At 40.5% G+C, this 17034-nt stretch overlaps 1 protein-coding gene across 1 annotated transcript in view; it reads right to left on the minus strand.

Moving 5' to 3' along the window:
* Nucleotides 1-1616: 1616 nt before the first annotated feature.
* Nucleotides 1617-17034, minus strand: part of LOC124776196 (NEDD8) — a 43320-nt gene continuing 27902 nt past the window's right edge. Inside the window, exon 4 of the mRNA XM_047251026.1 lies at nt 1617-2262. Within this exon, the coding sequence (XP_047106982.1) occupies nt 2172-2262 (91 nt within the window). The 3' untranslated portion in view covers nt 1617-2171. The remainder of the gene's footprint in view (nt 2263-17034) is intronic.

Raw genomic sequence — 17034 nt, forward strand, 5'->3', positions numbered from 1 at the left:
TGCAACTTTAACGTAGTTAACATGTTCCAAGCAGCAGGTAACACCCTTTAAGAACACACTTTTGTTGTTATATGGAACAATGATTATCACTGCAAAACATACACCAGTGGCCACTATGCAGTACTAAGAGGAAGATAACATATTATTGAGCAATGCAAATGCCAAAGGAATTACAGCATATTTACTAAACTGAATGTCACATAACTAACTGTAGTCATCAAGTCAGTCGTTTCTCCTGAATTCAATGTCTATTTATGCATTATGAGGAATCAACCAAACTTAGGGTTCAGAAGAATATGAGGAAGTAATGTCACTCGTTGGAGGTACAGCCTCATGTACTGAATGTAATATAAAAATCATTTACTCCAGTATTAAAGTCAGTGTATCAGATTCAATTAAAATGGTTAATGATAAATGGTACATTGGTGACCGTCAAGCTAGCATATTGGTACTTAAGTGATCATTAAACCTACCAAACTCATAAATACTAGCACACAGTCTTGACCAGTAATAACTCAGCTGATGCGAAAAAGCTAATAGTAGAAAAGTACTTGTCATTCCACTACTTTCACAGCCAACTGTAAAAAGAACTGAAACGCATTACCAAATGCAGATAGGTGCTAGATCCCATCAGTGTGATTTGAAGTGACAAGTCAATCATCAGAAAGACTGTTCTTCCCACTATACTTTGTCATTTTCCCATCTTTCTTAGTTTTCAAATATGACTGTGCAACAATGACTCTCAATTTGCCTAAAGTGATTTAGGGAAAATGCAGAATATTGAGACAGCCAATCGGAATTTGACACATACAGAATCACCTTTCAACTGCCATTTCTACACTGGAACCTCAAAATAACGTTCATCTCCAAAAGATATTGGAAAATACTATTTTATCAGTTTCCAGTCAATACTGGCATGCCACTTAGAAGATTTTATGTGGTTCGCCCCAAAGAACATACTCTCATAAAACACTTGAAATTTACTAGATCTTGCAGCTATTATTAAATTGCAATGATAGAATATATTTGAATATACAATAAGTTATATTGTTTCTCTCATTACTGAATCAGTGCCAAATGGCTGCAGATGCCCCCAAGCACAAATGCAAAAAGAAAGCTAATGTTCATCATCACATCAAGAATAAGACCACACGAGACTGAGCACAGAGTAAAGACAAGGAAGGAATCTGATTGTATTCTCTTCAAAGGTATTGTCCTAGCATTAAGTGCAATTGCAGTTTGAGCAGTGGGCACGTAACTTTACCTGCACAATATGGACAGTTAAACATACTATGGACGGAAACTTATCAGCAAATGATTAAAAATATGACGACATTAATGGGTAAAGCAGGTTACCTAATATAAATTAAAAGATTACCTGATAACATTTTGTCCTGAATGTTCCATACTACAACTTTATACTCAACTATTTGAGATTCACTACCAAATTTTTCAAACTACGTTGGGAACTGTAATTATATTGAGGTTTGATGGTGGTATCATAATATAGTATTTGGAGCATACTACTTCACTAATATTACCTTCTGAACATCAGTTCATGTTTCAACACTCTTTCAGTCACCATCATGCTTTAGACATGAAAAAAAATTAACCAATACATTTTAAGAATTAATTTTAATTAACAACTTTACACTTTTCAAAAGTGGTCATTATGGGATAACTAATATTTTCAACAACGAATTTTGGTTTTGTCTGTACTAAATCTTTTCTCCAGATCATACATTAAATGCAAAACAGAGCATTTAAAAATAAAAAGTAATTAATAAATATATACAAACAGCTTTATATACAACCAAAGAATGTTCTCCCATTCTTTTTCACATAAAAGCTATGAACATTTGAAATAATTAGTTATTAAAATTATTAAAACTCAGTTCAAATATTCTGGGCTATAAAGTTTTCATAATATTCCAAAATAAATTTTAATGTGTTTCAGGAGAAATACAAATTTCTGTTACCAGGTGGGCTGTCTGCAATTTTAAGGCAAATATAGCATGCACTGTTCCAAGAAAATTGAACATGGTACAAGTAGGTTTACACTTTCTCCATATTGCCATTACATAAAAACTTAATTCTCATTATGGGTTAGTTCACCATAACAGTCTTTCTCAGCGTTAAATTCCATACATTTCCACCATCATAGAAGATGTTTAAGCTTCTGCACCACCCCTGAGTGCCAGTACCAAATGTAGAACAGAACCTCCTTGGACCTTGTAGTCTTGTGCAGTCTTTTCATCATTCCTGAAACGACAGATACAATGTAAGTTGTCAAAGCTACAAGTATTCAACTGAACATATTTATTTGGGCATGACAAGCAAAAATTGATGTGTATTCATTATTTTCTCACAACATTGACAATTAAGTACATTAAATAAACTACACTTTTTACATTTTTTTCCAAGTTTCAAAGAATAATCTTTTGTATGTTTTCCTTTACCCCCCTCTATTTATTTAAAGGACAAAAATTATAGAGATAAGGATGTACAGGGTGCACCTGTAAAATGCTATAAATATGAAAAATAGTTCAGCTGTGGTTTCTCATAAGCTCTCCCACAAAGAACACAAATTCTACAGAATGAGTCCAGACAGTTTCCTATTTTCGGAGCACTTAGTACCAGCTATTTTGACAAAGCAAGACAGAAATTTTTGACTTGCCACTTCTACTGAGAAACTATTCATTATAATATGGTAAGTGGTGCAAGTGTTAAAGAGTGATGTTACGGTTGCTGCTACGAAAAGTTTATTTTTAGTAAAACCACCTAGTATGGGACATCATTCAATTTAGTAAATACATAGGTAATAGTTATTAATAAATGTACGATAGTATTTCCGAAACTGTTTAATTTTGCATAGTAGTATATGATTCAGCTTGAGGAATATTAAGAAGAAACATTGCTGGATTTGAAGACAGATCAGTCACCACTGTTAAAGTCGCAGTAGGTGGTGAACTCTGCGAAAGGGTGGACGATGTTGATCAAGCAATGGAAGCAGCCCATGATAATGGAAATCCCGAGGTGGTGTCCTCGGCTTTGTCCAGCTGCTCATTCAGAAGTAACAGGAATTTAACTTTCATAATTCTTTTGAGCCTGTCACAAAGTTTGTTTAAATCAGGGAGCATAGGTTGGAAAAAACACACACTCAACATCAGCTGACGAGTCCCGGTATCTTTTCATTTTAGTAAGGTTTTCCATTTCTAGTGTCAACTAGTACCGGTAGCATATGAAAAAGAGAAACATGTGGTAGATCTGCATTCTGATTATCAGAAAGCAATAGCCTTGCATGTGGCACTTATGTGCAAACCTTGTCACGGATAACTTGCAATATATCTCATGTTTTTTCTCGAAAATGAGGAGTTATGGCTGTCCCTCTGAATCAAAAACAATTTCTGGCATGTTAGCTATATTTCATAGATAGCAATGCATGCCACGAAACAGACCAAACGTAAAATGGCCAGTGACTATATGTTTCACTGCAAACTTTTCAAAATGTAAGTGGCATTTTACTTTACTTCGAAGAGAAAAAATAACTATTGGCAACACCGAAAAGAACATTTCATTATGAAGCTGTGATGTCACACTATAAGATTTTAAAAAAAAAAATCTTTTTAACAAAATAATTTGCTCAAAATCAAATGAGAATGAATGCATAATAAAGAACATGCACAAATCCCAAAATAATGTTTTTAATTTTTTTTACATGAAAACAAAAGTTTTACTGGAAAGTAATTACATAGGCAATTTGCTTCATCTGGTAACACGTGCTTTGCTTGAGGCAGAGGGCCAATGTGGAACCCTGACTGACTGGTCTCGCCTTTTTGCCCTGCGGGTGGAAAGGTGGCTCTTCCTTCAGCAGGGTCCTAGGAGGTACATAGTGCAAGGGTTTGCTACTTATTGAGAGCTCCAATGTTTAGACGCATTAATGGAAACCATTAGGGGAAATAACGTTCAGGGCTGGAAAGAAAGTCAATGTGCACCTGCTGTGCCTATCAGTAGGCTTTGCCCAAGATGTGGACGTGGTCTTGGATGAAAAGGAGGCACTGGTTGAAAACTGAATGAGATAGGGATGTAGCCTATCAATGATGTTATTCAATACATACACTGAGCAAGCAGTAAAGGAAAACAAAGAAAAATTTGGAGTAGTCCAGCGAGAAGAAATAAAAACTTTGAAGTTTTCTGTTGATATTGTACTTCTGCCAGAGATGGCAGAGGACTTTGAAGAGCAGTTGGACAGTGTCTTGGAAGGGGAATATAAGACCAACAACAGAAGCGAAACAAGGATAATAGAGTGTAGAAGATTTAAATCAGGTGATACTAAGGGAATCTGATTAGGAAATGATACATTTAAATCCGTAACTTATGATTGCCAAAGCAGAGAGAATCTAAAATGTAAACTGGCAATGGTAAGAAAAGCATTTCCGAAGAACAGATATTTGCTAACATCAATTATGGATTTAAGAAGTCTTTCTGAAAGTGTTTGTCTGGAGTATACCCGTGTATGGAAGAGAAACATAGACAATAAATAGTTTGGACAAAAAGAGAACAGATGCTTTTGAAATGTGCTGCTACAGAAGAAAGCAGGAGATTCAATGGGTAAGTCATGTAACTACGAGGAGGTACTAAACAGAATTGGGAAGACAAGAAATTTACGGTACAACATGACCAACAGAAGCGATCAGTTGATAGGACAGGTTCTGAGACACCAAGGGATCACCAGTTTAGTGTTGGAGGGAAGTGAGTGAGTGAGTGTGTGTGTGTGTGTGTGTGTGTGTGTGTGTGTGTGTGTGTGTGTGTGTGTGTGTGTGTGTGTGTGGTGGTGGTATAAATTGTAAAGGGAGACTACGAGATGAATAACGTAAGCAGATTCGGAGACACACTGGTTGCAGTAGTTATTCACAGGTGAAGACACTCACACAGGATAGAATAGCATGGAAAGCTGCATCAAACCAGATTTCAGACTGCAGACCACCACCACCACCACCACCACCACCACCTACAAGAGTCTGCCAGTTCAGTTTCTTCAGCATCTCTATGACGCTTTCCCACAGGTCAAACAAACCTGTGATCATTAATGTTGCCCTTCTCTGTATATGTTCAATATCCTATGTCACTCCCCTCTGGTATGGGTTCCACATACGTGAGCAATAACCTAAAACTGGCCACACAAGTGATTTGTAAGGAATGTCCTTTGTAAACTGATTGCATTCTTCCAGTGTTCTGCCAATAAAGCTAAGTTTACTACCTGCTTTACCCTGACTGAGCCTACATGATCAAACCATTTCATATCCCTACACCCAGGTATTGGTTAGAGTTGGCCGATTACATCTGTGACTCACTGATATTTTAGTCATAAGATACTATCTCTCTTCGTTTTCTGAAGTGCACAATTTTACATTTCTCAACAATTAGAGCAAATTGCCTATCTTCGAGTCCTTTTGAAATCTTATCAAGATCTGACTAAATAGTTATGCAGCTTATTTCAAACAATACTTCATTGCAGATAACTGCATATTTGCAAAAAAAAAGTTGAGGTTACTATTAATATCATCCACAAGGTCATTAATATACAACACAAAAAGCAGGGGTCCCAAAACACTTCCATGGGTCACAACTGAATTCATTTCTACATCCAATGAAGCCTCTCCATTCAAGATTAAATGCTGCAGGATCCCTGCCACAAAGCCCTCAATACAGTCACAAATTTCACTTGATACCCATACGATTGAACTTTTGGCAATAAACATATGTGTGATACCGAGCCAAATGCTTTTCGGAAATCAAGAAATACATCTATCTGGCTGCCTTGATCCAAAGCTTTCAATGATTTGTGAAAAAGTTGCAATTTGGTTTTCACATGATGTTTTCAAATTCATGTTGGTTGACATTGAAGAGGTCATTCATTATGTTTGAAATATAAATATGTTTAAGATTCTACAATAAATTAATGTCAAGCACATTGGACAGTAGTTTTGTGGATCACTATTTCTACCCTTCCCGTAGATGGGTGTGAACTACGCTTTACACCCTGTGCTTTCTTGCAACTATGGAGCATGGTTTTTTGTTCAAGGGATCTACAACAGATACAGGGATTCCATGCCCTGGAGCTTTGTTCAGTTTAGACAATTTCAGCTTTTTCTCAACACCACTTACACTGAAACTTATTTCACTCACCTTTTCAGTAATATGAGGATTAAATTGGGGCCATTCTCTTGGATTTTCAATTCTAGGTGAATATTTAAAAATGAAAGTGAGCATTTTAGATTTTCTTTGTTACCCTCAATTTCAGTTCCTGTCTCATCCACAAGCGACCAGATACTAATTCTGGTGCCTCTAACAACTTTTACATAAGACCAGAATTTCTTTGGATTTTATGAAAAGTCAATTGACAATATTCTGCTACGGTAGTCATTGAAGTCACCAAGCATTGCTCTCTTGACAGCCAAACATTTCATTTGGCACGTCTGTCTATAGTCCTATGCTTTGTTTTTCACCTATAATGCATTAGTCTATGTTTCTTTTAGAAGTTTCTTTATGGTGACTATGGAAGGTCCCCTCCATTATGAACTGTTGTACTGGGTACATATCTATCCAGTCAGTCAATATCTATGTCAACTATTCTTTTAAATTTCAACCACAGTTCCTCTACATACTCCTGCCCTGTGCTGAAAGTTTCAAGTTCTTCAGTGATTTACGACACTACCGATTTTTTATGTAGTTTACTGAACATGTATAACTTTCTGCTTGTTTTTGTTGTCCTTTGTACTTCGTTTTGTTTGTTTTGGTTGCATAGGCAACTAGGGTCATTTGAAGCCATGTCAGAACTGTAGATCACAAAAGACTACATGTTAATTCCAATCATTGGAAGAGGAGACAGCTAAAATAAGGGACGTGGAGGAAGGTCTATAAAACGCGCCGTAGAGAAACGAAGGTCATATTACTATGACAGATAAAAAGTAAAACATGGTCGACAGTCCTGGCATCGTTTGCTAAAACAGTCGATAATTCAGAAAGCAAACACAAATGAGAACTTAAGTGGTTGAAAAAGGGGCATTCTGTCAGCAAATGGTGGACTGTCAAAGCTCGAATGCAATGAGTACTAAATGGTGAGGGGAACACCACTTAAATTGTAATGGCTAAAAAGGCAGTGCCTGATTCGCAACCTAGCTAAAATGATCTCCTCATGGCCAGAGGGCCGCAAGGTCATCCTAGCTGCTGAGAGAGGACCCATGAAAGGAGGACCAGGGGTGATACCAATGTGACTCCAGCTCCTGACAGATGGCAACACAGTGATCAGTGGAGGGAATGTAAGAACTAGCACACTCAGGTACGAGGATTGCAGCCTTGGCAGCAGTCTGCAGCCTTGGCAGCAGAGTCAGCAGCCTTGTTTCCTATCAGACCAATGTGAACAGATACCCACTTAAACATCACAGTTGCTCCATCGAGAGTGAGCAAGTAACAGCTTTCCTGGACCAGTTACACTAAGGAATGGACAGTGTACAGCACACAGAGAGGCGGAGCAGATGACAATTAAAAAGCCTATGCCATCATATGTACTGCATGGCCTGATACAGGGCAAAGAGCTCTACTGTAAATACTGAGCCGTGTTCTGGAAGCCAATACCAAAAAACGTTTGCATCAATGACGAAGGCACACATGACACCAAGGTCAGTCTGAGAGCCATCACTGTGCACAAAGATACTGTTGTAAAGATCCGTGCAAAGGTTGTGAAACTGAAGGCGATAGAGTGAGGCTGGAGTAGTCTCCTTAGAAAGTGAATGAAGCCCAAGGTGAACACAGGCCACTGCACGAAACCAAGCTGGTGAAGAGTTTACATCTACTGGGAAAGTTGCAGGAAGTGTGAAGTTAAGCTGCCGGAGCATGAACTGAAAGCTAACTCCAGGAGGTAACAGAGACAAGGGATGCGGGCATAGGATGGGTAGCCAGGTATGGCAGACAAATGGCATGCGTATCTGCTGAGGAGAAAGTCACGGCAGTGCGACAGCAGTAGTTCAGCAGCTTCTGCATACAAACTCAACCGTGCTAGTGTAAAAGGCGCTAGTGGCCAAACTGATGTCACAATGGCGGATACTATTGAGATGGTGTAAGAGGGACGTACATGCAGATTCGTAAATGAAACACCATACTCTAGTTTCGAACGGACAAAGGACCGGTACAAATGGAGGAGGGTGGTTCAATCTGCTCCCCCGGAAGTACGACTGAGGACATGTAGAGCATTGAGGGGCCGTGTACAGCAGGCTACCAGGTAAGGGCCAAGAAAGTTTCCTATGGAGCACAAGCCCCAGGAATTTCGTAGTCTCAATGAGCGGAAGAGCAACAGGCCCAAGATGTAAGGATGGTGGAAGAAACCAACTGCATCACCAGAAATTCATACAAACATTTTTTTCAGTGGAAAAATGAAAGCCATTGTCGATGCTCCATAAGTAACGATGATCGAGACATCGCCGAATACCCCGCTCAAGGAGCCAAGTCCATGGAGAACTGCAATAGATGGCAAAGTCATCGACAAGGCGGGAGCTGGAGATGCCTGGTGGGAGACAGGCCATTATAGGGTTCATGGCGATAGCGAAGAGGACTGTGCTCTGGATTGGACCGAGGAACGCATTTCCTCGATAAAGGTGTGACAAGGTAAAACCCACATGTGCCTTGAAAACTCTATCTTTTAAAAATTCCTGAAGGAAATGGGTCAGACAGCTATGGAAGCCCAAGAGAGAGTACAGAGGATACCAGGCCTCCAGCAGATATCATACACTTCCTCTAAATCGAAAAACATGGCCACACTCTGGGATTCATGCAGAAAATCATTCACGAGATGGGTGGACAAAGTGACAAGACAGTCAACTGCAGAGTGGCGCGTTCGAAATCCACACTATGCAGTGATTAGTAAATTGCGAGATTCTATGATGATAATGAGGATGACGACGATGAGTTGGGTTGAGGGGGCGCTCGACATCACGGTCATCAGTGCCCTGACGAAAAATCAAGATGAAATCTCATGGGTGGGGACGAAGACTGTTCCCACAGCAAGACTCGAGCCACCATACCATCTGGGCATGAATCATATGTAACTTCACCTTGCAAACACAGCTGGTGAGAGAAAGAGGGCAGTAGCTAGAAGGAAGGTGTTTGTCCTTACCGAGTTTAGGTGTGGGTATGGCAGTGGCTTCACGCCAGCATCTGAGGAACAAGCCGTCTTCCCAGGTGTGACTACATATGACGCAGAAAGTGCTTGCCCACAAGAGAAAGGTGCTGCAAAATCTGAATGTTAACATCATCTGAGCCTGTGGTGGAGGATCAGGATGAAGTGAGAGCACGATCTAGCCCCCTCATAGTAAAGGCGGCATTGTAGCACTCACAATTCTGAGAAGGGAAGGGTATTGGCCAAGCCGCCTCCACTCGTTTGCGATGGAGGAGAAGGCAGGGCGATAGTGGGAGGAGCCCTTAATCTCCACAAAATGGCGGCCCAAGGTATTGGTGATAGGATCCATGACGACATTGTCTGCTACTGTATGGCCGGAAATTGGGGAATGGATCTTGGTCACAGAGAGCCGTCAGAAGGAGTGAAATTGTCAAAAGAACTAGTGAATGAAATCCCGCTAGCTTTTTTGCTATCACGAAGAATGTAACAACACTGTGCACGCAACTTCTTATAATGAATCCAGTTTGCCATCATCGAATGATGGTTAAAAACACAGACAGCACGTTTCTGCCAGCGAATTGCATTGTGCCTCAGTGCACAAAGGGACCAGGACACGGAGTGATAAAGAGGAAGTGCGAGGAATGGAATGTTCTGCAGTGGTAAGGTTAACATTTTTAAGATATTCTCCCTGGTCATCACAACTGGGGAAATGTTGTTCGTTGAAGGTTGGCACAGAGGAGTAAAGCCTTCAGTCAGCCTTAGTAAGCTGCTATTTGGGTGTGCATGTAGGTGTGATAGGAAGCAGCAAATGGATAGCACACGGGAAATGATCGCTCGAGTGCACATCAGAGACAACGGGCTACTCGAGACGATGGGCAAGCTGGGCTGTGCAGGATAGGTCCAAATGGGAATAGTATGTGCATGGAGTCTGAAAGGAACATGGGTGCTCCTGTGTTAAGGCAAAAGAGATTAAGTTGACTGAGAAAATCAGCCAAGAGAGCACCTCTCTGACAGCTTCTGGGAGAACACCAAAGGGGATGCTGCACATTAAAGCCAGCAAGCAGCTGAAAGCTGTGAGGTAGCTCCTCAATAAGCTGGACAGAGAGATGTAAAAGGTAAAAAGAGGAAATGTCAAGTGAGGAAGGAAAAGACGAACTGCAACAGCTTGAAGGTTGGTAGTCAGGGAGATGGGCTGACTATGAACGTCATCCCATATGAGCAGCATGATTCCCCCACTGAGATGGAATGCCGTCCTCAACAGACTGGGAAGAAATGCAAGAGCTGAAAGTGGTCTTGAGGACGCAATTTTGTTACCCAATGGCAGAGAACAAGTGGGCTGCAATTCTACGAGCTACCGAAAATCATCATTGCTGGATTGAGCATTGCCAGAATTCCACTGGATGAGAGTCAAGATGACAAAAGAAAGAAGAAGTGTCACCTTGGCAGCTGCAGAGAGCCAGCCTTTGAAGACTCGCTGCTACAGGGCACAGAGGCAGGAGGATCCTGCTCCATGAGATCTACAGAAGCATCAGCATTCTCCGACTGATGGCCTGCAGAGTCCAGGGCACAAAATCAGTTTGTAGTGTGCATTGGTGACACGGAGGATTGCCGGGTGAGGGTATCAAGTGACACCATTGAAGAGGGTCTTTGAGTTGGTGAGGAGCGAAGCTGCAAGCTGTTAGTATGCTTGAGAATCAGAAATAGTCTCCAAAAGCATAAGGCCATTGCATAAACGAGAGCAGGATTTCACAGGGCCTGAAATTGCATCAACACCTTTCCGAATAATAAATGGATTGATTGTAGAGAAGGACTGACCGTCTTCAGTCATGAAACCACAAGGACCATTGGTGCAGCTGGGAGGGTCTTTGAATCGTTAGCCTCAATCCGTTTGCGTTTCATAGCCATTGACTTTGAAGAAGATGGGCTCATTGTGAGAAATTCCCCCATAATTGCCAGCGTCTCCGATGGCAAGCTCCTTCCAACTGGGAGCCCCCATCAGAAAGGGGCGCACCTGCCTTAGGTGATTCTTCACACCTCAAGTCACACCTCCCAAACACCTGACAGAGGAATCAATCAGCAATTTGGGGAGGTAGCAGCTCAGGCAATCACCTCTCCCTGGGACTGGCCTGTACCAGGGGATATGTGCAAACCCTACCTGCCGACCGAGTTACAGGTAACACATCAGAAGTGTGGGATGGCCTTCAGGAGCACGCAGGAAGGAAAAAGAAAAAGAGGAACCGCAAACACCATAGTAGAGGAAGGATTGGTGAAGGTGAACAAAGAAAGGAAAAAGGAACAAAGAACAATGGAGAGTATTCTGATACTGACTACCGAAAATGCAAATACATAAGAGAGAGAGAGAGAGAGAGAGAGAGAGAGAGAGAGAGAGAGAGAGAGAGAGAAGCCCAGACATGTTTCCCAAGGAAGGGGGAAAAAGAACAGCAAGAGGACAGACATGCAGCATGGAAGGGAAAAGCTGCTCCATGACTGGAGCCCCGTGGTAGCCAAGCATGAACCTGCCAAAGAGCATCAAGGCCCCCTCTACTTTGGTAATCATTGTTGCCCCAACTGCTGTTCACTGATACCAGTTTCGATGTGGACATCGTCAAAAGGTAAGGTCTATTTGTTACCATTAGTCCCACCATATTACCATCATGAGTGGGGTTCCAAACTATGTTTTAAATCATTTTCAGCTTCTGTGTCATCATATTGCCTCAGTGAGAAAAGAAAAGAAAAGACAGACAGACACAACTAAATGGTAATTCATTTTTAAAATAAATTTACAGCGCTCTCTGAAAAAGTTACAGAAATGAGTGCTAAGCTAACAAACCTTCTATTAACCCATAAATCCAAATTGCAATAACCAAAAGAAAATAGCACACTTTTTATCTTAGGGACATAACAATGCCGTTACTCACTGCCCAGTTTTCATTTGAAGGATCATGTGTGTTTTCTCATGGTGGAGGTGGAATAAAGAAGAAAATTTTGTTTGCACTGAATGAACTTTGCGTGTTTTTTGACTGAAGTGTTCAAAAGTGTCAGAGTTTTTACAGGCTTCTAATGGATTACACTTCCAATTGTATAAACTACATCAATTACATTTTGTCTCTCACCCTCCACAATCTAATCATAAACAACTTTGTTAGCAGCCATCTGATTCTAACAATCTGAAATTTCACACTGTCAGTGCTAGTTTAAAACAATATTGTGCACAAGGAATCATAGTGTGTCACGACTACCACTCCATCAGGATTCACTAACAGAACAAGTTGAGTATGAAGCAACTGCAGGACCACCGTTTTCGGACTTAACATACTCATGGAAGGCATTGACGTAACAGAGTTGCTTTGATTTCTATTGTGTGTAATCCTCGACATTAGACCCATACTTTTCTGATCTCTAATAGGTACCTGTGACGTCTCTTACAGTGCTGTACTGTAACAGGATCAGATAGGAGTATCCATAAACTGAGCATAGTGCACAGTGTGTGCCATCATCAAACAGATTGTTGTGACTTTTTCTTTTTGTAACACTGTTTACATTTTGCTAGATACATTCCAGAGAGAGAGAGAGAGAGAGAGAGAGAGAGAGAGAGAGCCAGTCTAAAAGTTAAATGTGCACATAAGTTTTAATCTACGACAGTCTGTGACATTTCCTCCTGATTATATCACTCTTCAAGCAATTTTGCTTATTTCATAATAGTTACAATAGGGAAACTATGCTACTAGTACCTATGACACGAGGATAATCATACCGTACTGTCAAAACTGGAAATATCACTGCTGAAAATTATTTCGAAGTGTGATAAACTGCTAATTTTTTGCATGTTACTGCCCCACATTTGATGTTGGTCTAGTCACTTTCACTTATGCATACCACGAATTAATTTATCAAAGCCACTGCCCAAGATTCGCCAATATGATCCAGTTATGTACAAAACCTAAAAATGTGGTGGCATCCTCCACCTGGAAGAAAAGGAGGGGTGGAAATGGCGGGCAGTGTGCAACTGAGCTGGGTAGAAGTTACACACTGGACTCACTCTTGCATTTTTCATAGTTTATGTATGATGTATGTACATAGTTTTTAGAATGCAAAGTGTGAATGTAAACATTAGGGTATGCTAAATATAAATTTGTTACCACAACCTTCATTTGGCATTCCCGTTCATTGGTTTTGCAAGCTCATTACCAAATTGCAACATAACCACAATTTCAGAGGTGGTCCATTATCACACTATGGCCCTGAACTGTGACACTTTGTGCAGACAAGTGAAGTATCCTTGCAGTTATCTCTTCTAAGCTTTATGCCTAATTCATTCCAGATATAGAAAGAAAATCATAAAGCCACCTAAGAATGGTGTGTACAAAATCTCTGACACTTTTGAACACGATCTAACTGTTTTATCGATGAAATTACATTCTAAATTTGCAGTGCATTTATTGGCAAACATTATGCCACACCTTAATCACGTGACTTTCGACACAATGTATGCTGGCTATAAAGAATTTTGTTCTGCAAATCTGAATACAATCTGATTGCTGACTCCATACATAGTACTACCAGAGGTGGGCAAGAAATCCACACACCGTCTGTTTTAGAGCTTTCATGTTACCATGGAAGTCTTAGGTTATTATGACTGTTCTCAACAACATTATGACCACTAAAAGTAGCACTGTTAAATCCAATGTCTTGTGTCCAACTTACGTATCAGTTACCTGCTAGCATGTCCTGGGAAGAATATGCTATGTTCTTGTCTGTAAAGATAATTAAACATTAGGTCCAAAAGTTAGTGTTTTCAATTTACTACCTGACAAACAATTACATGAGAAGTAGATATGCTCTGTAGACAAAGTTTCATTCCATCAAAACAGCCCTTAGTAATTATTGATTAAATTTTTTGTTCCCCCAGCTTTAAAATTTATGGTAATAGAACAATACATAAAATTAAGGGCACACACACACACACACACACACACACACACACACACACACACACACACACACACACACACACACAAATAAATGTAAACACACCCACTGCAAGAGTGTTGATTATCACTTATTGTGGACAGCTACCTTTCACGGAGGTGAGGAGGGGAATGGAAGGACGCACAAGGTGAGGAGCGGGCAGAGAGAGTCAGGTCTTTTGGCAGGTAACTCAGTGTTGCACAGCAAGACAAAATGATTTCAGAGAGTAAAACATAGAAAGGGTATAGACAGGGTGGGGAACTGGGGTGGGGGTGGGGGGGTGGTGGTGGTGGTGGTGGTGGTGGTGGTGGGGGGGGGGGGGGGTTGAGAGTGAGTAGAGGAAAGGAGAAGGTGGAGATGGCTTCACCTGGTCCTTCTCAACATAACAAGCCACTTTATAGCAGAGATGCTAAGTCGCAGATATGCACAGCGACTCAGCATCTCCGTTACATGGTGAGTAGCAATTATCCTTTTCCATAATGGTTTTATATTCCATCCTGGGTTTTCCACAGGTTAATTTCAACAAGCCTATTTCTTAGATGTTTATCTCCACCTCTCAGATGGTTTCAAAAATAAGTGTGTTCATATCAAGTGCACCATCCACCAACAGGAAGGTGCCTAAATATATCGATAACCTTACCAGTGCCTTTACTGACTGACAGTATACTATCCAGCTCATCTGTAAGCAGATCTCCTAGGCCAGATGATTGTCCCTCTGATCAAGTATAACTTTGGCCTTTAAGAGCTCAACAACATCCTTCAGCAGGATTTCGCCTACCTATGCCCAGAGATGAGGGATATCCTGCACACGTCACCCAAGGTCACGTTCTGCCGATCACCCAACCTACAGAATGTCTTTGCTCATTCCTATTCCAATCCTGCACCCTATGGGCCTATCCCTTCTGGCTGACCCAGGTGCAAGACCTGTCCCATACACCCACCTACCTACCACTTCCTATCATAGTCCAGTCACATGCATTTCCTACCCTGTAAAAGGCACGGCCTCTTGTTAAAGCAGCCATTTTATACATTAGCTATGCTGCAATTACTGTACAACATTCTACGTGGGCTGACACGTAACCAACTGTCTACTCCCATAAATGGCCACCGTCAAATTGTGGCAAACTGCAAACTTGACCATCCAGTTGCCAAACATGCTGTGCACCACAAGACAAATGACCAACAGCTGCTTCACTATTCAAAGCATTTTGATACTCCATTCCAGCACTATTTTCTCTGAACTACGCAGGTGGGAATTCTGTCTTCACCATACCCTATGCTCTCAGATCCCCTAGCCTAAACCTCCACCACCTGCTTATCACTTTCTTGTTGTGCAGCCACTGAGTTATCTGTCTGAAGACCTGCCTCTCACTACACCTCCTCACCTTGTGTGGTATTCTCTAACCCCTCCATCTGAAAGGCAAGTGCTCTCCCATAATCAATGGTCTTATGATGGTCCAAACATACACACGTTTGGGTGTCTGTGTACACTTTCACTTCGAAAAAGAACAAGAGCTTGAAAGTAAGTGCAAATCTTGCGTGCTTCTATGCACCACAGTGTGTTTTTATGCACCGCACGTCAGTCAGCTACAAGTTAGTGTTTGCCTTTCCTTCATTATTTCATCCAGGAATTTCTATTGTTGGTAATAGAAGTGTGACAATAATACTTACTGGAGTAGTTTGCACTGCTGTTTCAGACCACCCCCATCTGAAGAAATATTAGTTTCTTTGTTTATGCGTGAGCTAAAGTGAGACTGCTGATTGGCGAGTGTTATTACCTAGCAAGTACACACTATAAATAACACTTATATTAATCAAGAAAAGAAGACTAATTTAATACTTTTCATTTCTAGATGCAGTTTGCACTCTGGCATCTGGTTGCCATACATATATATATAATGATCTATGAGGAACTCTGATAACTTGCAGCTTAAAACTGTTATAACAAAACAAACGATTAAGCTATTTGAATAGTGTCAAATTCTTTATGAGATGTGAAGGGGACAACAAATGAATACGAACCACATTGCGAGTGACTTGTTCAGAAAATAAACAGCAATTCCATATGTCTCTTGTTTCTGAAGGAGATATCTCACACCCAAATTATCTGCCATGTGGTTACTGAATACATGCATTAGACAGATCAAATTCAAGTGGAGAGTGTGGAAAGTAGAGATCTTCCAGTTACAGACAAAGGAATGGAAACATTCCGATTACAAAAGGTGGTAGCTACAGTGGATGGGTAAATTGTTAGCTATACTTAAGATTTCAATATTAAATGTGATGATACTGAGATTCTGGATGAAAACATGCTGCCCTTCTGTATTACATTTGTGATGTAATGGGTGAATAATTATGTTAAACAACCAATGAATACTGCAATGTTTTTCTGGTGATGGAAACTAACCTGACAGAGAGCAACAGTCTTACTATATATCCCAAGCAGTAGGTGTGGTTTATGTTATCTCTCTATTGATGTTACACAATGTGTGTTGCTTAAACTCACGTTGTCACAAATAAAATACTCGCACAAATGGAAAAAAAAAATATTTCTGTAATAAACATTCTGGTGCAGCAATGCACGCTAAATGATTTGTTTGCGGATCACCAGATTGTTAATAATCACAGCGTACACTGATCTGTCAGCTTATTAATGAATAACTATACAAATTAAATGACTTGACACTTTGAAAAGCAAAATTTCACTGACTGAAAAATATTCAAAATGTTATTTTGCACGGCATGAAACATGAAATACCAACTAAGAATTATTTTTTTCAATGACATTCCATTCTTCTTTAACAATGTTTTCATACACAGTTCTTCAAAGAATTATTTTTCCCTATAAAACATCAAACTTCCTTTCCCAGTATGTACCTAAAGGCTTTAGC

The sequence above is a fragment of the Schistocerca piceifrons genome, chromosome 2, assembly GCF_021461385.2.
Source record: "Schistocerca piceifrons isolate TAMUIC-IGC-003096 chromosome 2, iqSchPice1.1, whole genome shotgun sequence".
Lineage (NCBI taxonomy): Eukaryota > Metazoa > Arthropoda > Insecta > Orthoptera > Acrididae > Schistocerca > Schistocerca piceifrons.